The sequence below is a fragment of the Phallusia mammillata genome, chromosome 2 (genome assembly GCF_965637545.1).
Source record: "Phallusia mammillata chromosome 2, kaPhaMamm4.hap1.1, whole genome shotgun sequence".
Taxonomy (NCBI): domain Eukaryota; kingdom Metazoa; phylum Chordata; class Ascidiacea; order Phlebobranchia; family Ascidiidae; genus Phallusia; species Phallusia mammillata.
The window spans coordinates 11828592-11853021 of record NC_137253.1 but is presented as its reverse complement, the minus strand read 5'-3'; the positions used below and the strand labels follow the sequence as shown (position 1 = coordinate 11853021).

At 37.6% G+C, this 24430-nt stretch overlaps 3 protein-coding genes across 6 annotated transcripts in view; 1 reads left to right on the top strand and 2 right to left on the bottom strand.

The window, feature by feature from the left end:
• Positions 1–1081: 1081 nt before the first annotated feature.
• On the bottom strand, positions 1082–5935 carry LOC145214947 (arrestin domain-containing protein 17-like). The gene is made up of 8 exons (XM_080083590.1): positions 5769–5935; positions 5587–5709; positions 4598–4684; positions 4261–4397; positions 4055–4206; positions 3670–3925; positions 3112–3241; positions 1082–2434 (listed from the first exon to the last, which is right to left on the bottom strand). Exons 1-8 carry the CDS (start codon positions 5884–5886, stop codon positions 2217–2219), a joined length of 1221 nt encoding a protein of 406 aa, XP_079939716.1. The 5' UTR covers positions 5887–5935; the 3' UTR covers positions 1082–2216.
• Positions 5936–6534: 599 nt separating this feature from the next.
• Positions 6535–8673, top strand: LOC145214948 (uncharacterized). Its single transcript, XM_080083591.1, has 3 exons — positions 6535–8028; positions 8101–8239; positions 8299–8673. Exons 1-2 carry the CDS (start codon positions 7440–7442, stop codon positions 8211–8213), a joined length of 702 nt encoding a protein of 233 aa, XP_079939717.1. The 5' UTR covers positions 6535–7439; the 3' UTR covers positions 8214–8239; positions 8299–8673.
• A 61-nt stretch (positions 8674–8734) lies between these two features.
• LOC145214946 (C-myc promoter-binding protein-like) overlaps positions 8735–24430 on the bottom strand; it is a 30535-nt gene continuing 14839 nt past the window's right edge. For 2 of the 4 annotated variants that reach the window (XM_080083585.1, XM_080083586.1), the window contains exons 19-40: positions 23819–24115; positions 22584–22979; positions 22085–22158; positions 21057–21390; positions 20455–20629; positions 18955–19064; positions 18772–18888; positions 18023–18196; positions 17318–17457; positions 16729–16829; positions 16307–16481; positions 15683–15863; positions 14752–14832; positions 13875–13993; positions 13259–13380; positions 13111–13162; positions 12175–12548; positions 12052–12109; positions 11366–11590; positions 10741–10930; positions 10160–10369; positions 8735–9706 (exon numbers count right to left, since the gene is read on the bottom strand). In XM_080083585.1, the coding sequence (XP_079939711.1) occupies positions 9564–9706; positions 10160–10369; positions 10741–10930; positions 11366–11590; positions 12052–12109; positions 12175–12548; positions 13111–13162; positions 13259–13380; positions 13875–13993; positions 14752–14832; positions 15683–15863; positions 16307–16481; positions 16729–16829; positions 17318–17457; positions 18023–18196; positions 18772–18888; positions 18955–19064; positions 20455–20629; positions 21057–21390; positions 22085–22158; positions 22584–22979; positions 23819–24115 (3848 nt within the window). In that variant the 3' untranslated portion in view covers positions 8735–9563. The remainder of the gene's footprint in view (positions 9707–10159; positions 10370–10740; positions 10931–11365; positions 11591–12051; positions 12110–12174; positions 12549–13110; positions 13163–13258; positions 13381–13874; positions 13994–14751; positions 14833–15682; positions 15864–16306; positions 16482–16728; positions 16830–17317; positions 17458–18022; positions 18197–18771; positions 18889–18954; positions 19065–20454; positions 20630–21056; positions 21391–22084; positions 22159–22583; positions 22980–23818; positions 24116–24430) is intronic. The other 2 variants (XM_080083587.1, XM_080083589.1) reach the window with 2 other exon arrangements.

Sequence of the window (24430 nt, the reverse complement as noted above, 5' to 3'; positions counted from 1 at the left end):
AGAATAGTCGATGCAAATGTCTATAACAAGCGACTTTAACGATATTTGCAATGTTTACGTTACAGTGTTGTTTCCATAGCCTCTGCCGTTTTAATGTATTTTAAACGGACAAATTGGTTCATAGTTGTGTTTCTGTGCGGGGAATTAAATCGTTGACGCAAATCTGCTGCATATAATTTATGCCACGTGTACATAATTACTTGATATAGTAATCTATCCCTATACAAGTGTGTATTTGTCAAAATTTGACGCCAACACTTTGGTCACTTTGGATCAAGTTTATAGGTCGTTGCAGTTCTTTGCAAACCAACATTTAAACAAGGCTACTAAAAGCGGCTCGCATTGTTAATTGTTAGCGCAAGGAATTTATTAACAAAAAACGTGGTGTAGCCTATGTTGAAACAAATGCTTGTTTATTTTTTAAAACAATTTCAATTGTAGCGTTTCAACCAATGTGTGTACAATCATTAAAGTGACAACAAACGTATTTGCACTTAGCTGAAAATATACTATGTTAATATTTTGGGCTAAATCAGGGGTACACAACGTGCGGCCGTAAGGCGACAGGCGGCCGCGGAGACGAGTTTGTGCGGCCGCGGAGACGAGTTTGTGCGGTCGTGGCCATGTATGTTAAAATACATGTACTGGCGGCCGTGACGTAACTAAAACTATATTGCCTAATATTTTGATTTTCAAACTGCTAAAAACAGATTTCGTGAGACTGGAAAAAAGATTACCAGCCTAGTGACCATATGCGCCAGGCTTTTTATGTGCTTATTGTGTGCAAACAATGCGAAAAACAGGCAGCGCAATCGTCACAATACAGTTTATGACGTCATAAACAGTTAGCTCCATTCAGCTAAACTAATGAACCAAGTTAGAAATTATCAATCTGAGCATTAGGCGACTTAAAATGGTATATATATATATGATATAAACCTCATTCTTTACACAAGTTATTTTAAAACAAAAAACAAGCAAGCCATTGGTAAAATACTATGCGGCCCCATAAGATTAAAAACCTTTGAATGCGACCCTTGCACTGAAAAGTTTGCCCACCCCTGACTTAGACACAAGCAAGTCATGGAGAAAATATAATGACACCGACATGCAACTTCCTGTTGACGGTTACTTGTAAAAAAACAAATAAAATATCTAGCTGCAAACAATTTTGGCACCAGGAATTCGAGCAAACAATGAGAATTAAAATGAAAAATAATCGTAGGCATATGAATAGTTTATCATAAACTTAAGGTTTTGGTGAAATTGGTTACAAATTTACGAAGATTACAATGATACAATTGAAACTGAAAGCATCACAATAAAACAATTAAATGTGAAAATGAATTGTCAAAATAACTGTACTAAAATGGGTGAAAAATGTCGCTAAACATAAATAAGATAGACGGTGTGTGGAATCACATGTGAAATGATGAGTATGTTTTAAGTATAGGATCAAAATACAACATAGGATGTTTATTGGGTTCAGAAAAAGACTTATTAATGCAATACAATTTGTTACAAACAGCCTAAAATACAAAGAGGCAGTTGTGAAATTCACAAGTGATGAAAGAAGACCGAGAATACAAATTCAGTCATGATACAAACCTTGAGAACTTTAAAACTAGTAAATCATATAAAAACAGAATAATAACTGAATGAAGTTTCCTTCTGGATAGCAGTTTGAAGAGTGATAAATGGATGACATTACATTACATATCTTAAAAAAACAGGTTTTAACTAGAACACTTTAGTCTTGCAAAAAAGGCAACACTTCAGGCTACAGTAAAAACATACATTATATAATGCAACACATGTGAAATGCAATATAGTTTGACATGAAGGGATATGCACTGATAACATGCAGCAAATAAGTTGATGTACAAAGCGTAGATGTCATGGACATGATAGGTAACTTATGTACAGCAGTAGAGTAGAAAACAGGACAATTAAACACATTCACTTAGTTGAAACTCGGTTCGTTAAGAAATAAAAAGTAGACAGGTAAAAAATGCCTTGCAATATGATACAGACTCAAAATTACTTCTCTTCAATGTAAGAAGGGTTACTACTGTAAAATTACAAAAACAAAAGGCATCATTGGTTAAAGTTGCAATTTTCAACTGACATGGCCAACCAAAAATATGAAAAAACAAAAGCATGAACTAGTTGTATATACCGTTGGCACAAAAATGCATATGGGTATAAAAGCACCATTAATTGTAGGTAAATGCTGATTGGCTCCAATCATAGTAAGTAGTTTGTGATGGTACGTTATCTCGAGTTATCTCTTGTTGAGATGGAGCAGTGTAAGCCACATTTCCTACAGAGTCTTCATAGCTTGGTGGAGGTGGTTCTGTATCATTGATCTTTACTTCAACTATATCTCCAGGTGTTGGGGCAGATGGTTCAAGTGTATTATATGATGGGAGATCTGAACAGCGAAATTTTTTTTAGACAGATGTCACACCAAGGAAAGTAAATTGTAGTTTGTTTGTTTCCTTTTTATCCTCGGTGGGCAGGCAACACCTGAATGTTTTATGCTTACAAAGAGTCCGCCGCCAAGTTGCCTGTTTTATTGTAAGTTTGTTAAATCAATTTTTATTTGATTTTTTCGACTTGTACCCAGAAAATAGTTCAACCTATCAAGTAGCACTGGGTTGGAGCAATGCCGCTCGAGTTCGCAAGCTCGAGAATGCTTGCTGAGGGAAACACAAGCAGCCAAAATACACAAGGTGTTTGCACTAACCATTTGGTCAAAGTCATTATTACAGGGATTCTTTAAAAGGATAACAAGTACCACCAGAGGGTACAAAGCACCAAGGTATGGGGATATTATAAACGGTTTTAAAACAATTGCCTATTAAATTTATTTATGAGAAAGTAAATTTTCCTGGTGGAGGTTGGAAACAATTATTAAATTGATTTGTTTTTGTCAAGTGTTAAAAGGGTACACTTCATCACACATTTTGGGTTAAGAGAATCAAAAAGATTAAGAACCACTGCAACAATAAATGGCATAAAGCAAAGCTGCAACAAAGTAAAAATAAACAGTTAAAAACAAACTAAGGGACATTCAATAACCTCCCATTTAAAAAAATGATCATTTACCCAAAGACGGAGCAGTTGGAGGAACACTGGAGTTAGGACCTTGGAATCTTGGACGACCACCGATCACTATGGGAACTTTCTTCAACTCAAATGTCAAATCGCAACAGGAGCCTGGCATAATTCCTTTTATCTTAAAAAAGCATACAGCACAATCAATAGTATTCAATTGATAATAAAAAGGTATTAAAGACAGCCAAAATCAAATATTTTGGGGCTTACGAAGTGGAAATGGGTAAATCCAATTAAAAGTTACAAAAATTCTTTGAAACACTTTACAATGTACCAACCAAAAAAGTATATAAAAAAAAAGTACTAGATCATGCACTTTAATCATTATTGCCGTTTAAAAAAAAATATGTTACGTATGAAGCATTCGAACAGTAAAACAGTTTCATGATTTTTGTTAACTTTTTCACATGATTATCTTGTAAAATATGTACTAGTATCAGCCATATATTTCATTATCAACACAATTACTGCACAATTTACTTGAGAAATACTCTGGTAATGTGGAGACAATATATCACCTAAGAACAAAGAACAAAAATCTACACTTACTTTTAGATAGTATCCAACTGTAATGAGTCTGCAATTTCGAAGATCTGATGCCACAATGTCTGGTATTTTCATTGTCTCCTCATTTTGGAAAACTTTTCTGGATCGAGTGGGAATTTTTTGCCCCTTCCATGATACCACTTCTTCCGTTTTCTCCTTGCTTTTTAGGTTTCCAGAGGAGGTAAAGGAAAAATCAGAGCGTGTGCCATAGCAAATCACTTGTTGCTTTAACACAATTGTGTATGGCATAGGCGAAGAGCTAACAACATAGGAAATAAGTGAAAACTTTGCTGGCTCTTTCTCCAATAGAGAAAAAAAAACAGATTAAATTGATTTTTTAATCAAGATGAAGAAGTGAAACACAAAATGATATATTTGTAGTACATACCACCCATTTTCTATGTATCCATTTAAAATTATAGTATCCCCTGGGGCATAGGCGCTCTTATCCAACGTCACATCTGTGGTAACAGAAACATCGCTGCAGCAACATGAATCCTCTTTTTGTTCATCTTTTATTTGAAGAGGTCTACATACCAACTAAACAAAAAATTTAAAACAGTATCATCATTAAAGTACAAAAAACATACTTACTTCTGCTGTTTGGGGGTCAGCTGATAGGTTAACATTGTCATATACTCGAATAGGCAAAGTATGTTCTTGGTCTACTGACATAATGCCAGGGAAAGTGCACACTACTTCAAGTACATACCACACATCACCATGTTTAGCTGCAAAAAGAAAACACAGGCAATATATATATTTTCATTGCAACTTGCAAATACAGTAAAGAAATTTGCTATTACATCATTGAAAGCACTTTAAACTCTATCTGCTTTATCAAGTCATTATACTATGTGGTTCTGGCTTAAATGTGGAATGATTTATCATGGCACTCACATGGCTTAAAATGTACATGACAAAAACTTACTGCTAAAAGTTGATGGACAGTCACGAGGTAACCGAAAACGAAATGGTTTGCTGAAGTCACCAGCTGCCATTTGTGTTTCTTGCTGATCTGCACCATAAAAGCAAAACTGATGACCAGTGGATGACAAAATATATACACCGCATATACAGGGTTGTGGGCTACAATTAATACATGATCGTTGATCACAATCGACTGGTTAATCTTGAACTGATATCAAGTCGATCATGGAGGATGCGGAAAATTATTTGAAGAATCTGTATTGTAAATTGTTTTGAGGAAATGATGCTGTATATATATGACATTATTGTAAGAATTAATCATAAGGATATGTTAAAGTTAACACTGCAAGTACTCAGTAGGCACTATATATGACATGTGATATGTCATGGCACATATAAATGCAAAAATTTGTTTAAAATGTTTGTCTCATTTATTACAAAAATTAAATTTTTCAGTTGTCCTTATTTTGGGGTCCATGTCAATGGCAACCCTGGTCATAAGCACCGCATGCTACCACATGTTACCGCATGATAGCGCATGTTACCTCATGGTATACCGCATGTTATCACAAAACGGGAAGTTGTAAAGAACTCGAATATGCTTTTACGAAAGTATAATTTTGCGGACTTTTGAAAGTGCTAACGGTTAGAGCTATTCGGGTTGGGTAAGAGTTTATAAATAAAATAACACTATAAACTGGTTTATTTTACCCTTGTTGGGCTTGTATTTCCACATTTCACATACAATGCAGTATTTTAAGCGGAATATCATGTGGTCACATGCGGTAACATGCAATCACATGTGGTCACATGCGGTCACATCCAGTATTTATAAATACTATAGTACTATAGTACCACCCGTTATATGCAATTAAACTTTGTGGTACAATCAGTGGGCAATAGCAGAAGACCATAAACAACACATTCCTAAACAGGTAAATTATCTCCCAAAATATACACCACAATTTCTTAAATGATAACCGAACAAACCTGAGCCCCAAAGAACAGTATCTAAATTGCAATATAGTTCTTTTCCCTTGTATGACTTTTCATTGTCACCAGATCCTGTTTTCCATTTTGTCTTGCACTTTCCCACCATTCTGATAATTATTTCTGCAAACAAGTAAACATGTGATAAATCAGTTAAGACTGATATTTTGGTAAAACCTTACTGCAAATTTTGACCGCTTTCGTAATTTTGATCAAAACATTCCCTTCTACAAACTTGCCAGGTTGAAATGTATCCCGTCCATTTGCAATAGCAATCACTATGTTGCTGATCCTACCCATATTTGTTCTTTTTCCACTTAATAGAACTATTTAGAATAGAAATAAGTTAAGTTTTAGGAAAACTAGAGTTTTTACTCATTTTTTTATTTTAGTCTTTATATGACAACCTATGCTATAGAATAAACATGATGTAAAACATTTTTTTTTCATTAGCACAGAAAAATGTTTGACATTAGCACTGAAAAAGTAATTTAGAACCACTGATCAAAATCTTTGCTGTCCATGCACTAACGACACGTAAATAAATTAAGGAAAGCACCCGCTGGGAAAAGTACCAATGACGTCACAATATGTTTACAGAAACAATAACTGAGTTTTGTGCAGGACAAGTTGGCGTTAACCCTGTGTGGTATTCATGTGTGGTCAAATCCACATACCGTCAGTTCCTTATTCAACTAGACATCTAGCAATGAAAATGCTTCAGGCGAAATATAAATTCCAAATTTTCGGATCGATAATAATTTGTTTGTGGGAAACGTGTTTTCCTACTTAGCAAAATATAGTGTTTCTACCATGACAATTAACATCAACAAAAATAAGATAAGAAAAAAGTTCGGAATTGTTTGCAAAATATCATTTACAAAACCATTATGTAGAGTTTTCTCGGTTTTTGTTATTGTTGTTAATCGATCAGTGTTGTTCTAGTATTTAAACCTACCACCAGATCGGATGCGAACAGGGGTATTGCAATCATAATGGTCCACAAGGTTCAAGCAGCGCTAGTTAAACGTCTTGCTCAGGGAAAAATAATTGACCAAAACAGGGTTAGAACTTAGAACCCACTAGCCACAAGCTTGTAAACCAAAAGGCGGTTACGCTAACCACTATTGACGGCACTAACTACAAAAAAAACAAACAATACAAAAGCAAGCACTTCTGCTGCATTACCACAAATGACAAAGCTTCAGAGCTAGTGCAAATGCATTCATTATGTTTGTGCATAGTTTTCTTACAGCCAAGGACAGGGTTCACCAAACTTTTATGCGGGCCGGATAAGTTTAACAATGATTCATGCGGGCCGCATAGTTCACATGCCCTAGTACCGTCTTTCCAAACTTAGCCAGCGAGGCGATTTTTTTATGGGCGCTATACAATCCTATTCAAAATCTGGTGAAGTGACTTTTAAACCGTATAGTTAAGTTCATCTTACGAGCAACACTTGTATATTATAAAAGCAATTGCTTGCGCACAATTCTTGTCTGTGAGGTAGCAAACTGGCTTTGTATTAATCATTGGCATTGTAATCGTATGAAACTAGGTAATATCAATTCTACATTTCGCAGGGAAACTTACGTATGAGTAGATTAATTTTTAAATGTTACAAAGTTATCGATATGATTTAGCAAACCAAAAAATGTGGTCGGGGGCGGAATGAAATGGCCTCCCAGCCGTAGTTTGGTGAACAGTTTAAACTTTTTGTGATATGTGTGATAATTTGGAAATTTCTGTCATTCGAAATTTTTAGTTTGCAAGCAAAATTTTTAGATGATTACCTATAGTTTTTAACCAAAATGACCTATATAACTGTTGAGTATATTAGACTGTGAAGATAGATGGATGAGTTTGTGGAAGCGATTATAAATGACAACATCAACAAACATCAGATTTGCATCAATTTGAGCCATAGACAACTTAGAATTCTGCCCCCCAAAATTAAATTATTAAAGTGGATAAAAGTTGTCCTTCTAAACAATAACAAGTTGTTATTTCCACCTGTTGAGCTGCTTTCATTGTCTAATACTGTTACTGAGTTGATATTAGACGACAACAATTTGACAGTATTTCCTGCTGATTTTGGTCGATTTAAAGCATTGAAGATTTTAAGTATAAGTAAAAACAACATTGGGGTCCTTCCTCCCGAGATTGGCGATCTATGCTGCCTCAAACATTTATGGTTGAATGAATGTCAACTCTTTGAACTACCAAAAGAGGTTGGCAATCTAATAGCACTGCAGCATGTCGGTTTGAAGAAAAACAAACTACAAACTTTGCCAAAAGAGTTTCTTTCGTTAAGAAACCTAAACTGGCTGAACTGCTGTGAGAATGAATTTTCTGTATTTCCAAATGTTGGCCAATTACAGCAGCTAAAGTTCTTAAACCTAAATTACAATAAAATTGATGTGATGCCAACTACGCTTTCAGGTATATTGTTGCGGATAAATATTATTTCACTCTTTTCTCTGTTCCACGATACTTTTTCTTTTTTTGCTACAGGAGCAACTCAGCTCTATGTTTTGTTGTTGTGTGGTAACCAGTTGAAGTCATTTAGTGATGATCTTTTATTGGAACTATGCAACATTGCAAAACTTGATCTTCGAAAAATTTAATCTAAGAATTGCCATCACATTGGAAGGTCGTTACAATTTTTGTTTCTATCTATCTCAAATATTAAAATTGGGCATTTTATTTCAGGGCATGACCCAAATATTGATAAAGGATCATGAAGAGGACTAAGAAAAATCAGAAATTGTACTGAAATAGAGTGATCCAATTGATAACAAAGATTTCTAGTGCTAACCCACTATTTGTGTACACACTTACATGACCAGTATATGGTTCCCAAAGACGGTGTCTGTGTTTCCTGGGTGATTTACACAATAAAACATTAAGCAGTGGAATTGCTCGGCAAGAATTACCACGATAAAAATATGGCAATGTATTTACCGAGATGAAATTACCTTGATCATTTGCAGTCTTCACAAATTATTTTCAGAGGCTTAATCTAGTTTTACATACATTGTCAAATAATAACTGCAGGTCTCTTTTTTACCTGATTTAAATCACAAGCAGTAATCATTTGCATCACAGTTCTACCTGCAGGTACAACAAAAAATATGGTACACACAGACACACTATTCCTCCAGGTTTATTTGTTAAAAAATGTAAAGCAGCGTGGCGAACAGATGATAAAGCAAAGCAATGGCCAGTCAAGGCCCTTGTTTTTTGCGATTGATAGGAAGAAAAACTAACCAGCATTTTTACACCATACAGCATTGAAAAGTACACAAATTCAATCAATCGCCAGGCAATTATTTAGTCAACACAAAAACAAAACGTTTTGGATTAGTTTTTACTGTAATGTTGGTTAGGGTCAAAAAAGACACTTTAGAAGCAAATAACGGTTTACATAATCAATTGTAGTTTTACATTTTTGATCACATGTTAGATTTCAATTTGACGAAACCAATTTTTCTCAAGGTGTTTTCATTGTGCAACATTTAAATACTTAAAAAAAAACTGCAAAGATGTTTTATGGGGTACAGTATGGCTGTTGCGACACCCAGAGCAGAAAAACAGGGCAGTTAGCTGGCAGTCTGTGCACTTGATCATATGCGTCGGCGCAATTTCGGTTAATGACTGGCAATAAATCACCCTGCATGGATGCTCAAGGGTTAATGCATATAAGCGGTACTGTAAAATCGGCTCAGATAAGCGAGAAATTGACAAAAAATGGGACGAATGCACAAATATAGTTACTAGCATCTAAAAACAAATCGCGGCGATAATGCATGGACCATGACTGGCACATGAAAAACACAAAAAAAACATGACGCAGCGAAATAGCACCAGGTACGTCACAGTGACGATTGGCTCCACTTGGGTTGTCTAACCATCAGCATTTGAACTCCTTTTAACTGCAAGCTTTGCTAAATTGGCATGTTCAGCACCGTTAAGGATCATTCGTAGAGATCTAACTCGCCGAAGATGTTTCGACAGCTCATCGCGTGTTCGCTCGGAGGACGGTCGCATTTTTTTGCCTGAGCTCGCTCCGAAGGTGATAGGGCCTCGTACGCACGGATGTATTCCCGATCAAAGGCGGCTGAAAATTATTTTTACGTTGGTTGATTTTAATACAAATGTGGTACGGTTGCTTGTAACTGCTACAACCTAACATTTAACTACCCAAAGGTTCGAGAACCTAATTTTGGGGACAGAGGTTTCTTTAGCCAACTGTAATTTTATTTTTTGGTCATATTAAATTACTCTTTGCATAAAAAATGCAACAAATGTAGTGAACCACGGTTAATCCGGACCCGTTTAGACCAAACAAATTGTCCGGTTTAGGCGGAGATCCAGATTGATCGATGTCGAATAGTTTAAGCCTTACAACATTACAAATCATTTGTACCTCGAGCTTTGACCGAATTGGGCGAATACCCGGATTAATCGAATCGGATTCAACCGAGGTTTACTGCATATTTGACATCGAGTTACACTAACAAAAACACAAACTCCCGGCCCCAAAACAACGATAAATGCTGTAGATACTGACCAACATCAATGGACTCTTTGCCGAGTGCAACGATCACCATGTACAGGATCTCCCTGTAGGCGCTCCTTCGGATTCCACTCTGTGCGTTCAGTTCGTGTATGACTGCCACCAGCGGACTTCGTACATCATCTTGCATTATACTGTCCCGGATGTTCTCGAGGAACGACACTGAGTAATGTGGGTAGGAATCCATAGCGCTGTTGTTTGCCACTAAACAAGTGAAACGATTAGGCTTAGGTAAGTGGACGCTCTGAAATAGCATCGGGTTAAAACAATTTTATGCAGTGTTTGTCCAATTGGTGTAGTAAGTTATATAAAACACTCGTTAATGATTGGCAAAATCGCAAGTTCTAAAACAAAAAAAATGGAATGCTAAACGGAATATCTTACGTAAATGCTTGGGTTTCAGGACGCTACTTTACATATGACATCACAATAGTCAAGTTGCGTTATTTTTTACATTTTAAAACTGTGTCTATGATCTTTTGGAAAAGCAACTGTGGCGAAAACTAGTCTAAATTCTGCAAGGTTAAACGATTTTTTTGCAGTTACAATTGGTCTAATAAAGCACAAGGACTTACGTTGGTGCCAAACAAAGTAAAGGGGCGACTTTTCTGCATCCCCGTGTAACTTGATGTTATCCCACATCAGATGGAAAGTGACGACGCCCTTCGTTTTATTGGAAACGTTGGATTGCGCACGAAGCAGTTGCGACTCGAGCAGAAGGTTGTACAGGTTTGTGTGAAGATTCAAACGCCGAAAATACCACACCTGAGAAAATGAATGTCGATAAATTTTGCTTTTTGGATAACTGACCTGTTTTGTGAAATTAGAACTGCAAAATCTAGTTTTTTTATTGGTTTACATTAAAGGCAAGAATATTTTGTAGCCCCCACAAACCAGAAACCCTTGGACATGCTTAGTCTGAGAAATGCAAAATACTACTTCAACAAAATATAACTTTTACAATACAACTGTTACAGCTTACAACAACTTGTAATCTTAATACACCTTAACAAATAGGAAAAAATCACCGTTTTTGAAAACAAAGATTTAAACTGACGGGCTTACTGAATACCATTCAAATCACAGTACAGTTTTGTAAGGTCGTTACTGAAAATCGGCCGAAACACAAAATCCATTATTTTCCTTATTTAAGTATTTGTTAAAATAGCGAGTATGCATTTTTCAACAAACAGCGCTTACCAAATTCCAGTATATGATTGGATGATGATCAACAAAGGCGGATTCCATAAGGACACGGGATCCCTCGTTTTCCAGCAAACTTTCCAGTTCTTTACGCAAGACCAGTGAGCTTAGATAGGGAACGGTAACAGGGTCGAGTATGACTGGTGCCAACATAGCGGAAGGCGCTGATTGGACAGAAGATGGCGGATTGTCACTAAGACTGGAGGATGAACGCTGTAGGTCCTAAAACACGAAAAGTAGCAATAAAGTAACGTATATTCACCAAAACAAAAATCTCTCTCCTTAGAGGTCATTTAAAAATATCAATTGTTAGCCCAGTTATTCTCAAACTGTGTGCCGGGACACACTAGTGTGCCGTGAGAGATTTTCCCAGTTTACCCACCAAAATATAGTTGAAAATTACTATGCTTTGCACAACTTTCGTTATGTTTACCTGTGAAGTATGCCGCGGATTGAATATTTAATTCTTTAATGCGCCGCATGCTTAAAAGTTTGAGAACCACAGTTTAGTTACTAAAATGAAGGAAAAATGTTTTTTTGCTGTAATAAGGTAAATTACCCCCTCAAATAACATCAATTTTTTGGAGGTGACTGGCGTTTTTGGCATTATTTAAGACGCATGACACAATACACAGAGAAAACCCCCCAGATAGGTTTAACAACATTTGGTGTTTGATATTTACCTCGCTTGCAGATAGCGGGTGGGACAGATCACTCACTTCACCTCCCGGTAACATATCACTGCAAAAAACAAACAAGATTTGAAGAAAAAAGGTGCTGTGTTTACTGTCACATATACTACATACCCAGTGTTTTGTGGAGTAGTCGCATCTGTTTCTTCATGGCCCTCTTCATTCAAGCTTTGTACTTGTCCTTCAGCGGGGGTACGGGGTGGGGTAAGAAGAGGGTCAGTTTGTGGTTTCTCACCTTTGGCGCCCATATTCACCCCACTCTGGTCATTATCAGATTGGGTGAGGTCGGGGGTTAGGGGTAAAGCAAAGTCCCCAGCAAAATGTTCAGACGCAAGTGGGGGGTTTTCTGTTGAGCGTGTGGGGCCCGTATGGGTTCGAGGGGCGTCCCCACTAGCTTGGCTTGAACGCTCAGATACAGTGGAGGTGGGTGATGTTGGTTGGTGAAGGTGTTGTTGGGATAAAGTTCGTTGCTCTGAGACCCGGTAATCCTGTGTTACAAAAATGTTAAGAACTTTGAACTGGGGTCAGAAGTTCCAAATTTTTTTTCTTGAAGTTGTTTCGTGTAGTGCAGTGGTTCTCAAACTGCGGTACGCGTACCGTTAGTGGTACACCGGAGCTTTCGAGGTGGTACGCGAGTAGCTTTTCGCCATAGTCAAATCATGAAATGCAACTTAACTAATCCGAATAATCCAGGTTTTGGCTAAAACTCGTCTCTTGGACATTCTTTTGGAAAAGCTCACATTGCTGGTTTCAAAAATTATGTTGTCCTAATCGACAAGGATAGGCCTATCGCATGGTCTACCCATTCCAACAGGGTTTAGGTGGTGCGCAGCACAAGAAAATAACGCGATCAGTATAAGGTTGAGAACCACTGGCTTAGTGGGTATATACTATTACTGTATAAAAAGCATGCATCATCGACACAATAAAAATACTATTATCTACTTTTCGTGTGCTGCAGATTTGTCATGGCGTATGGATACAACAAACTTCCATCATGTCAAAGCGAAACTCGCAGACAAAAACACAACTACTTCTCAGCAAACTTACCTTAATCTCAATGTTAAGGAACGGGACGAACAGCGAATTGCAAAACGGGCAGCTGAAAGAAAAGAAAGAATATGAGTTTATATGATATATACTTCAGATTAGCATAGCAGAAAAAAATGTGTTGTGTATTTTAGTATTGCAAACTTACTGGGTATTAAGATTTGATTCGTCGGCAATCCATCCAGCCATTATTTCTTCGTCATAAATAAGCGAACCACATTTGTGACACTTCGAGCAACTGCTGATGATCACATCAACGTCGCAATTACCCTACAAGAAAAAACAATTGTGTTTCATATGTTAACTTTATATGTATTTTACTATTTGAAAATATTATAAATGTGTTATACATCTACGATCATGAGTTCTCAAAACGCTTGCAAATCTGAAAGCTTATTAAAGAGTGCAAAGGCCAGGCCAATCTTACTTCGTTAACGGCGTATAGCCAAGTTTTGTCGACGTTTTTTGAATTGTATGGTAGGAATTTTGTCACAAATTAAGCCATTTTTTTCGAAACATTGTTTCGTAAACCAATGAGCTATGCAAGAAGCATCTTTTCAAAACTTCTACCTGATATTGTTCTGAATTGCATTATTTGAGTTAAATTATTGTTAAATGAATAGCCGGTTAACTAAAACAGTACAACTGCGTCCCTTAAGACAGTTGTACCGTTTCACGCTGTATCATGATCTGGCAGTGCCCAATTCATTTCCTACCCAACAAAACAGTAGTGTAGCCTCGTTAAGAAATTAGTAAACCCTTACCTTTGTATTAAGTGACAGCATGGAAGCTGTGATGTTTGGATCTGGCGATGTGGCGCTGCCATCGGGCACAGAGAGATACGAACTCGCTAGAGGCGCTCTCATCCCCATACCACCAAGGTCTGCGAGGTAATGAATGGAGAGGAATGTTACGAATGCGTTACGTCATTTGTTTGGTCATGCTTTGTTAACTGCCGCGGCTAAGTAGGTCAAGATTGTAAATGCGGAATGTGGGCACTATTTAACATCATTTATATCTGACTAACATAAAAGTGGCTTAATCTATTCGGCAATACTTTACAATTGGTGTATATGACAAGTGCAAAGAAACACTAGAAAAGTGGCTTTCTGATATACTTCCATTTTATATATTCTATAAGATATTAACCAATTTACTATATTATACACAATTTTATCTACATATATGATTGTTTTTGCAAGCAAAAACGAATGGGTCCCCACACGCGTATTTACGGCAAACCTATGTCAGGGTAAAACGGTAAACCTATGTTGCGGTTATTTTTAGATTCTTAAGGACAAATTTTTCACAAAGCATTAACTTAACTTTAAAAGTTTACAAAGCATTAACTTAACTAAAAGTTGACCAAATGCGTTTAACAAACCGGCGTTAGACAGAAAAAAGAAAAAAAAATACGGACAAAAACAATGTGTCCTCTTCATAGAAGGGGACCCATAATAACTGATCACTAATAATAATAATAGGGTTAGGTGTGTTTTTGGCAAAAGCAATGCTTGTGACTTATGGTATTGTATAAAGCGTCGATATTTTTTAATGTACTTGATGTACCTCCATAAAATATGCTTTATAGACTACTAATTGTGATTTATTTTTCTTACAGTGTAGTGCTACTGTACTTACCAACATGTGGCATACTGAGTGGTCTCTCCAATCTCCTTGGATTTTTTCTTCCGCCTTTACGCCTCTGTACTTTTTCGCTTCCTAAAACATACACGATTCTCTATAAGCTTGCTCATCAAGATATGCTTTGTTTAGTGGGCCACCAAGTATCAAGTATAAGTGTTAAAAAGTATTTTGATGTCACAGATCTATGGGCCAATGGGTGTTATAGGGGTTTGTTGATTGTGGAAATACCGTGTATCACCATGGTATCGCCTGGAATAGTTATTCAGGTTATTCATATACCTGTCGAGCTCCAGCCAAAAATGGCTTTGTGCATTAGAGCAGTGGTCGGCAACCGCCGGTCCGCGGCCTGGTACCGGTCCCGGTCCGCGAGGATTTCGTTACCGGTCCGTATAGGTTTTCAGGTTAAATGCTATTAAACATTTTGCCCATGTGTCCCGGGGATGATAAACTCATTTAGGCGTTTTTATTGCTAAATATATGTAGTTTTTTGAGGCCGGTCCGCGATAAAATTTTAGTTTCAAAAACGGTCCGCAGTACAAAAAAGGTTGCCGACCCCTGCATTAGAGTACGGATTTCGCTCGACAAATTTTTATCACAGTTTAATTTAGTGTAGTTATGAGTGTTCTGACAGTCACCTTCAGGAATGGGTTTTCCAAACCACGTTTTAAACCAGCACATGTATCTGACCATACACTTACCTGCAGTGATGCTACGCACGTATAGCGATGCTTTTATGGGGTGTCGCCGAACGGGTTTCAATAAATATTCAGATACTTCTCAATAAATATGTACGGCACAATTCAAACTTCGAACCAACCAAGGTTTGTATATTTCAAACCAATTACTGACAAATTGAGAAAGTTTTCCATTTCACAATGTCTGCAGTTGTGAAACCACTTTTTAAACATATTCAAAGTCGGTTTACCTGGTTTAGCGTCCAGACCACTGTGAATGCTCTCACTGCTTCGGAGACTTGTCTGACTGCTGTACTGATCCACACCCTTCACTCCCAGCAACTGTTTCCTGCTGCTTGGACCGTCCAATCCCGCACGCATCATGTCCTCCTGCGAACTGCGGAAACTCAGGTCCGACAACGAATCTTTCAGCTGAAATGAAGTAAACGACATGAATGAAAGTTCAACAAAAATGCTTTTAAAGAAGTTAAAAAACTACACTATTTACGGTCTGTTAATTTGTTTCCTTTTTATTCACTGGAAAAAGCAGACATTATGATTTTAAACGTTATACAAAACCAAAATCGAGTCGTTTGAGCAATATGGACCAGACTTATCCTATTTACAAACAGATTCTTTTGTACTGTTCCTTGAAACACATAAAACCACAAGACTTATTAGAATGAATATAGATGACAATGCATTTACATGTCAAACCAGGCACAAATGCTTTGGTGGAATTCTTACAGCATTAAAACGTCGATGAAACGCTGATTTTCTCCCTAAATTCAGTTATATTAAAATCAAAAACTGAAAAACACGTGTTTTGATCAATCTCAGCACGCATTGCTTCCTCGGATAACATAGTCACTGACCTTTTCAGGGGTGTAATACGCCAAACTAGCTTGCATCGTTTCGTTCAGGTCTTTAGCTAGGGTACTTGCAACCTTCTTCGCCTTCGTTGCCATGCCAACCGTAGTGGCTTTAAGCAGGCTGTTGAACTTTGACCCCGAGGTAAACCACGATGACGTGTTGTCTAAAGTGGATGACCTACGAGAAAAGAATTTTGAAAATCAAAAGGCTGACATTTTTGGCAGAATTATTTCAAACCTTAAGCATTCATCCTAAAAAATAAAATACTAACAGAACCAACAAACATATCCGAAATTGTTTAAATTTGAAAAAAATACCGTTTATGTGGAACGCATCCGTTTGTAAAACTCTGTGTCGCAAATTCTAAATCGAACTGCTCTATTTGAACACGTAAAACACTGTAGAAGAAATTTACGTTTGTTACCTAGTAAGAGGTACAGGTGAATTTTTCCTGGTCATGTTTGGGCTGTGAGAAGGAAGACTGGCCTTTCTATGCAGGGAGCGATCTTTTTCTTCCGACAAATTCTGCGAAAAACAATGATTTTTTATTTAAAGCAGTGGTTCTCAAACTTTTTCATTATTTTTTCAAAACGGTCCCTTTGCCATTATTTCGAGGGCTCGCGGTCCTTTAGCTGGAATGTGTATTTCAGAGAAACGAAAGTTGATTGCAGGATTTTAGCTAGTTACGCAAAATTGCGCATAATAATGATCCAAAGACAGCTTGTGACATCACAGACAAAATAAAAGCATTACGATTGTGCGTGAACAATTGTATTTTTGATAGTTGTTATTCAATAAAGGCTATTGCTTAGCAATGGAGACAGTCGATCCTCAATTCTAATTTGATTTAAACTTATTCAGTGGCACAAACTGACGCTAAATAAGATTATAGAAATACTTTTAACCACTTCGCGATCCCCCAAAAATTGCCTCACGGGCCCACAAAGGACCGCGGACCCCAGTTTGAGAACCGCTGATTTAAAGGAACATGTCTTTGAGCCCCCAAAACTTACTTCGTCGCTTTGTTGGGCAATTCTCTCTTGCTGCTCTTTAAGATTCGTGGCATCTGATTCGCTTCGAATAATCGCGTCTCTTTGCAAGTGGTCTTCAATCTCGTCCACCAAGTGGCGACTTAAGTTGTTAGACGACAGATCTAAAACACAAAAGAAATGCTTTTAGCAAGAAAAAGTATAAAGTGTCTGTAATTAAAACGGTTTTTACTTTATTTTCGAAATTTTTGTTTTGAAGCAATATACAGTAAATCTGGGTTAAACCGGATTCGGTTAATCCGGATCTTCGCATAATTCTTACAAAACTGGAGGTACAAATGATTGTAATGTGGTAAGGCTTTAACTAATCGACATTGGTTAATCCGGATCTTCGCCTATTCCGGGCAATTTTTTTGTTCCAACCGGGTCCGGATGAACCGAGGTTATAGTATGTAGTAAATATGTTCTGGTTATGAAAAACTATGTAAGACACAACGAAATACGCATTTTAGAGAAGAAAAAAAACTTTCAAATAGCATTCAGAATTAAATTCAAACGAATTCGGTTAACTGCATATCGGTTAATCGCATAACCCGTTTAATTTGCATTTAGTTGGTAAAAGTCTCTAACAGTTATAAAATCGTTCGCCTAGTCGCATAATCTAAATCTGATAATTGCATAAATAAGCTGAGGAAAATTGGTTATGCGATTAACCGGATTAGTCTGTACCTTTGACTTGTCGGTCATATGCCTCGTCAACCAGCATAAGAGGACTAGGTTCATTGTACGACGGTGATAACGGATCTTCGTCTAAGTTGCTGATATCTTTTCGCTCTACTATCTGTTTAGGCGCTGTTGATGTGGAAACGTCGATGTTGTTCGATAAAGCTCCGGTATCAGCATCTATATTCATACAATACACGGTTATTTGGGCAATCTAAGTTAATCAGACACGATACATAAAAAAGCCATTTGTGGTATAAGTGAGTGTAGACATGCCAATAACTGCTATTGACACAGAGGCAGATTGCAAAACTAGGAGTTTTTGGAAGATATTAATTAAAAAAATTAATACCGTCGTGTTAAAGTTTGTTTTAATACAATAAACCACGGTTAATTCGGAACTTCGCGTAATTGGGACAAAACTTGAAGTGAAAACCATTTGTAATGCGGTAAGCTTTAAATAATCGACATCGGTAAATTCGAATCTTCGCCTAATTCGGACAACTTGTTTGGTCCAAACGGGTCGGGATTAACCGAAGTTTACGGTCTTATCTAAACGTATATGCTTTGTCAAAAAACGTCTTTTACGACGTAAAGTTAATTTTAAGGGTGTATAATTTGTTACATTCATCGTAATCAACAATTTTCAACAAATACAAAGTGTACAGTCAGGATAACTGCACAACCAAAGTGCTTTTGGTGTCCTGATCATTCCACCGTCGATGTATTTATTTACAAGTTCAAACAAGTTGTACCTTCTTGGTCTCCTTCCAGTAAGGGGTGTTGCTCAAACTTGTCAGAAGCCGCAACCGGCCTCATGGGTGTGCTCGTTAGCATGGCAACCCCGTCCACTACCACAAGCGAGTTGGTTCCTATAGAAAGAAAACAATGTGATTAAAGACTGAGTTGTAAAACTAAGCACAGTACTTGTTACCTACCTATTGTTTTGCTTGATGCCGTGTTTCGCCTTCTGTACTTTGGCGAGTTTGACGTTGCGTGATGGCGACTGGGAGATTGCAGCGATTTCAGAATACTGCCACTGGGAGATCTGTAAACATGTATCAAGTGAAGCCGTGAAGTTTAAGTTTCACGACGCATTTTGTTCTCTCACAATAGAGACGGACGGAATTGCATAAAAATTCCAAATTATATGAACTTTAATGTACTACATAGACATGCGTCGTGGGTTCGAATCCCACCGCAAACTAGAGTTTTCTATGACGGCGCAACAAAATGATCATTATGGCGGGTCTGAGTAACTATTAAGCCTATTGCAAGTGATTTTCCTTATCCGTTTACTCATCAATTACCAAACATAACGACAATTACCAACATAACACAAAGCAAAGTTTTTGAAAAGCAAAATGCAAAAACTACGGTACATGGGCTGCAACGCCGGATATATGCATCTAAACATGATGGTGAAAGGCAATACAATAAACCAGTTTCCCAACTATGAAACTTTCAGGTGGTACCCAACCTTACTTAAGTGTTTAATCCAAAAAATATACTAAACATGAACTTTTCGATCACGCATTCCGGTTTTAAAAATACGTTTTCTCGCATTTACCACGTTGATGGCCCAATGAAGCGCTCTGTTTTAATTTTAAAAAGTGTTTTTAAGTTTGGAATTCAATGCATTAAACCAGGCAATGGCCCGCGAGGCAATTTTCCGTGGCCCGCGGCGTCATAAGCAAAAGAAAAAAATATTAATATCTCGTTAAATATGACAAACTTTTTTGTTTTACTCACCCGTAGAGTGTTTAACAAAGGAAAAGTTATGGAACTTTATCTCACACCCATATATCACTACTTTAAAAAAAATCAACCTTTGTGATACACAATTATAATGAAATAATGCGAACTTAGTCTAATCATCAAAGCGTATACTTCAGAATCCGTTCAGTTCTTTGTGTTTGCCGCATAGGTTTAGCTTATGGATGAGGAACGTTTACGTTGATGAAGACCAACCAACATTTTATTGACACTTGAGTAGGCCGCATAGATTGTGGTTTCCAAACCATTTCATTTCCATAAGAAATAAATTAAACTCGCTGCCCGAACCAATTAACACTTTCGCATTACGAAATATTATAAGCTGCTGAAAGTAATTTTTACTTTTACCACTACTGCATTTAGGATTTATTTCACTTAAATATTATTTGCTTGGTAATGGTAACACATCTCAATAATCCAAGAGCAGTTTGTGACATCACAGACAAACCTAAGATTAGGATTATGCGCAAACAATTGCTTTCATTGTTATTTGTGGTGAAATACATGCAAGTAGGATTGTAAAGACATAGCCTCTTGAAAGGTCAACAAAAACAGCGCCGTCAACCACTAAAGAACCAAAAACTTTAGTGGGGGAGCAGCTGACCTAGAGTGAAAATTGGCCCTGGACAAGGTCGAGTTGGAGACCCCTGCATTAAACGCACCTGGGACCGAGAGGAGCGTGTCGTGGCGAACCTGATGGAGACACAATATCTTCTGCTGTCAGATTATCGAAGTTGTTGCGTGATGTTGGTGAAATGAGTGGACTGTTGCCGCCGTATGATGAACTGAACTCGGAAAACGATTTCTGTCCAACTAACGGACTGATACCACCCCCACCTGCGAATATACGGAAGATTGCATGGACATTTGGTTTGGGAATAAGTCAAAAACGAACTGAAAACCTTGCGTTATGTTATATCCAAGGTTTAGTGGACAATTTCCATTAAAGTGGTACACGGTTTAGGAAGGTTATTGATATTCTAACTTATAGAGAGGCAAGCTACACTATTTCATTACGAACTTCAAGATTTCACTTACAAAACTCACAGTACTTCGGTCAAGTTGGTAAAATATAGTAAACAGTTTAAGGAAGAGTAAAGATGCATATTTTAAAAACATGTACTGCGCAACAAAAGAATATAGTGTTTTTGGGCCTTCAAGCTAGTATAAGTTTGGGCCCAAGCTAATGTAAGATAAAATTCTTTATGAGCCTTTAAATCTAATGAAAGTAAGGCGCTTTAATTTTCTTTTTTACGCAACTTACCACCATACAAGGCTGAGCTTGACCTTCCTCTTGCCATTTTCTGTTGGAACAGCAAAGAGCCGTGACGTGTGCGCTTGCAGTCCTTGTGCTCAGCATCGACACTCGCCGCTCGGTGGCAGCAGAGCTCCTGGTAGCGCTTCTGGTCGGAGTCGCTGAGACTTGAAAGAAACTTTGAATCCCCGCTGAAATGGTTGGCGATCTCTGGTGTACTGGGAGAAGCACTGGGCAGTTCTCCAACCACGTCTAATAGACTTTCCTGGTTTGGCGTTTTGTTGTTGCTGTCGTCTTCTGTTGTGTCCGCGTGGTTAACTTCTTCAGTTTCAGCTGTTTCAACCTGTGATGAAACAAGGGATGAATGCACACCAAGTGTGGCGATTTAAGGGTGTGCGTTTGGACCTAACGGTACAAAAACACTTAAAAACTGCCAAGCTGTGGATTTGCATTAGTACAAGAAATGGTTGATTCTAAACGTAAAAATACGGTATCACGATTTTAATAGGTCTGGCGTACTATGGTGACTATGCAAATTTAACGAAAGGTTGGTTCATCTCCGCAATATATATATCGAGCACCTTTTAAACAAATTTAATTGAGCTGCAAATTACTTACACCGGCTTTGCATTGGTCCTCAACTACTAGTGATAGGAGGAGTACTCGGTACTCAGTATCGATGGTATCGAACGATTTTAGTGGTATCGATACTCGTACTCGGTGTCGAAATATTTATATATACGCATACACGGAGAATTGGTATGAAGTGCTACATACACTCTCCAAATAAAAAAATCGATAAGAACCATTGACAATTATTTCATATTAATGTGACAGTAACTACAAAAATCCTTTCAGCAAAGTTTAAAGGTCATCTTTCCAAAAAACAAATGTAACCCAAACGATATTTCATGCACCGAATATAATCATGTACACAAGTCCGTAAATCACATTTAATTTTCCAAATTGACTACGCAATAGCCAAATAACTACTACACGTATTTGGTCCTTGGCAGAAAATATTCCGTATACCTTACCTCAGTTTCTGGTTTGTCGTTGAACACATTGTCTGCTGGAAGTGTGGGTGACATCAATGGAGTTGGAGACAAACCTAAGGCACAAAGTTAAATTAGTTGTGCAATTAGTTTTCTTGTAGTGAAAATTCATTCTCACTCGCAAAAACAACCACAATCCGTATAAAACTGAACTCAAATTCCAAAAAATATGTTTGGTCAAAAAAATCATAATTGGGTTTTTTAAGCATTTCACACCACTATACACAACCCATCTTGTAGTTTCCAATTGAAAAATCGTTGTAAATGTAAACAATTTCGTTGTAAACTGAAAAAAGTCATGCCGAAAAGTGAAATGTACTTGTTTTTCTGACCAGGAAACAGCAAAATTACTCTTCCATTAATGTCTCTTAAAAACTCGTTCGCATAACTTTTGTGAATACATGCAACATGCCACAGCAGCAAAGCGTAAAAGCAAAACAAGAAGCCCATGCAAAATTTGAGCAAGCCAAGCAAGTTCTACCTTTAACACCAAGCAAAGCACGATTTGTTTTTGATTCTGATGAGGCGTCATCGCAAGGGGTGACTTCTAACAATGGAGGCGGTGCGTTTAACCGCCAGAAAAGCTTAGTATTACGCGGTGACGTCAGAGAAGGTGAAATTACGTCATCAGTGTTAGTGGGGCGTGCGTGTACTGAAACCACGTTGTTAGTGACCGGTACTGGGTTGTCCACTGGCTGGACGTTAGTGACAACTACGTCTACGACATGTTCACACGTAACAGGGACATCTTCATTTGACCCACCACCGTTGGAGGCGCTGCCTGTCGACTTGACTATCGAAGTTGATCGACCGGGTTTTCGATGAGTTCCCGGGGAGACTGGGGAGCTGCGAGGTCGATGTGGAGAAGCAATACCGTCTGCGCCGTGATATGTGAGTGGTGTTAAAACGCGGTAAGGGTTAGTGGCGTTTTTTGCTGTTTGGGTTAACAAAGCAACAGTGGTAGGTGTGATGTGGTGGTTGACGATTGGTTGATGGTGGTCACGTGCAAAATGGAAATGTTTGCATTCTGGTTTGGTTGCGGGAATGAAATGAACAGCAAAGATCTTGTTTTAACCATATATATAACTCAAATTTATAATTATGCTTTTTTGTCGAAACTTTGAATCTTTTTTTGCACTGAATTTGATCTTATTTTTGCAAGTTTGTTTTAATGTTTTCAGCAAGATTTTTGTCGCTCACATATTTTTTCTGTGGTTAGACAGCATTGAAATTAGTACTGCATTGTTTTAGTATATTTACAGACTTTAATTAACCACCACCAGTATCAAACATACAATTACATTTACTTGTAACACACAACCGTTCTAAATTCTAACACCACTATGTTCCTATACACATTACAACAAAGAAACACATTCCGTTGTTGGTTTATCAGTAAGTCAAATCGATGCTTAAATTTTACTAACTAAGGGTCCAGACTCGAATCCCCCAATAGTTTTGTTAAATTTGTACATCACCGGACATTTATCAGCTAATTTGCTCGAAAGCAACGTATCCTTACTACATACCATCTTTACAATTACTAATAAAGGCCTCTTGTTTTTTTGTGTAAACAAGTTGCTTATATTGAACAACCTATAAGTTATTTTTGTTCAAAAACAAAACAGATTTAGCAAAATTAAGCAGCTATTGCAGGACGAAGCATTGCGCTCATAGCATTACCCCAATTTGCCATATATATTTACAAGCACTTACCCTTTTTAGCTTCTGCAACATCCAGGACAGGGAAAAAAGCTTCTCCGCCGTCTCCATTAACTAGAGTCTCGTCGCTTCTTAGGCCAGGATCTGATGATTGTTGCACGGTCAGGGTGTCACTGTTCATTGAAGGTATATCCAATGTGGTCGGTGGTTCCACTATGCGGCCCGACATCGTCCTCTCTAGCGCCACACCTCGGCGATTTTCGACAGTATGAAGAACTTCGCCCGAATCTGTGAGACTGATAAGACTGCCTGTTGTTTCAGCACCGCTGGATTTTTCGTCGTTGGCAAGGTCTTGGAAAAAAAAATCAACTTCATTTCAATTAAAGTGTCTTTGAGATTTTGACCCAGCATACATACGAAAGGCGATTGCGTAACAATGGACGTTAGCCAAACTTGCAGAGTTACAATGTTATTAAGAAACTTATCTTTTTGTAGAAAATGGAAAATTCTTACTTTGGTGGCCAACCAGCGCTGTGGAACTTAGAGTTAAAGCTAAAGCTAATGGTAATGCTTTTGTTTGTAGCTCTTAAACAACCCGAACAGCTTAAACAACATTTTGGAACAAATTATCAAGTCAATAAATGATAAGCTGTCACACTGACAATC

What these genes read in the sequence shown, in the direction of transcription:
- LOC145214947 (XM_080083590.1), bottom strand. Translation starts at nt 5,886, where the DNA reads ATGGGTAGGATCAGCAACATAGTGATTGCTATTGCAAATGGACGGGAT. An exon ending in TACTGTTCTTTGGGGCTCAG is followed by an intron (nt 4,685 to 5,586) that starts GTTTGTTCGGTT and finishes TTTATGGTGCAG; the next exon opens with ATCAGCAAGAAACACAAATG. An exon ending in CTGACCCCCAAACAGCAGAA is followed by an intron (nt 4,207 to 4,260) that starts GTAAGTATGTTT and finishes TTTTTTGTTTAG; the next exon opens with TTGGTATGTAGACCTCTTCA.
- LOC145214948 (XM_080083591.1), top strand. Translation starts at nt 7,440, where the DNA reads ATGGATGAGTTTGTGGAAGCGATTATAAATGACAACATCAACAAACAT. An exon ending in GATGCCAACTACGCTTTCAG is followed by an intron (nt 8,029 to 8,100) that starts GTATATTGTTGC and finishes TTTTTGCTACAG; the next exon opens with GAGCAACTCAGCTCTATGTT.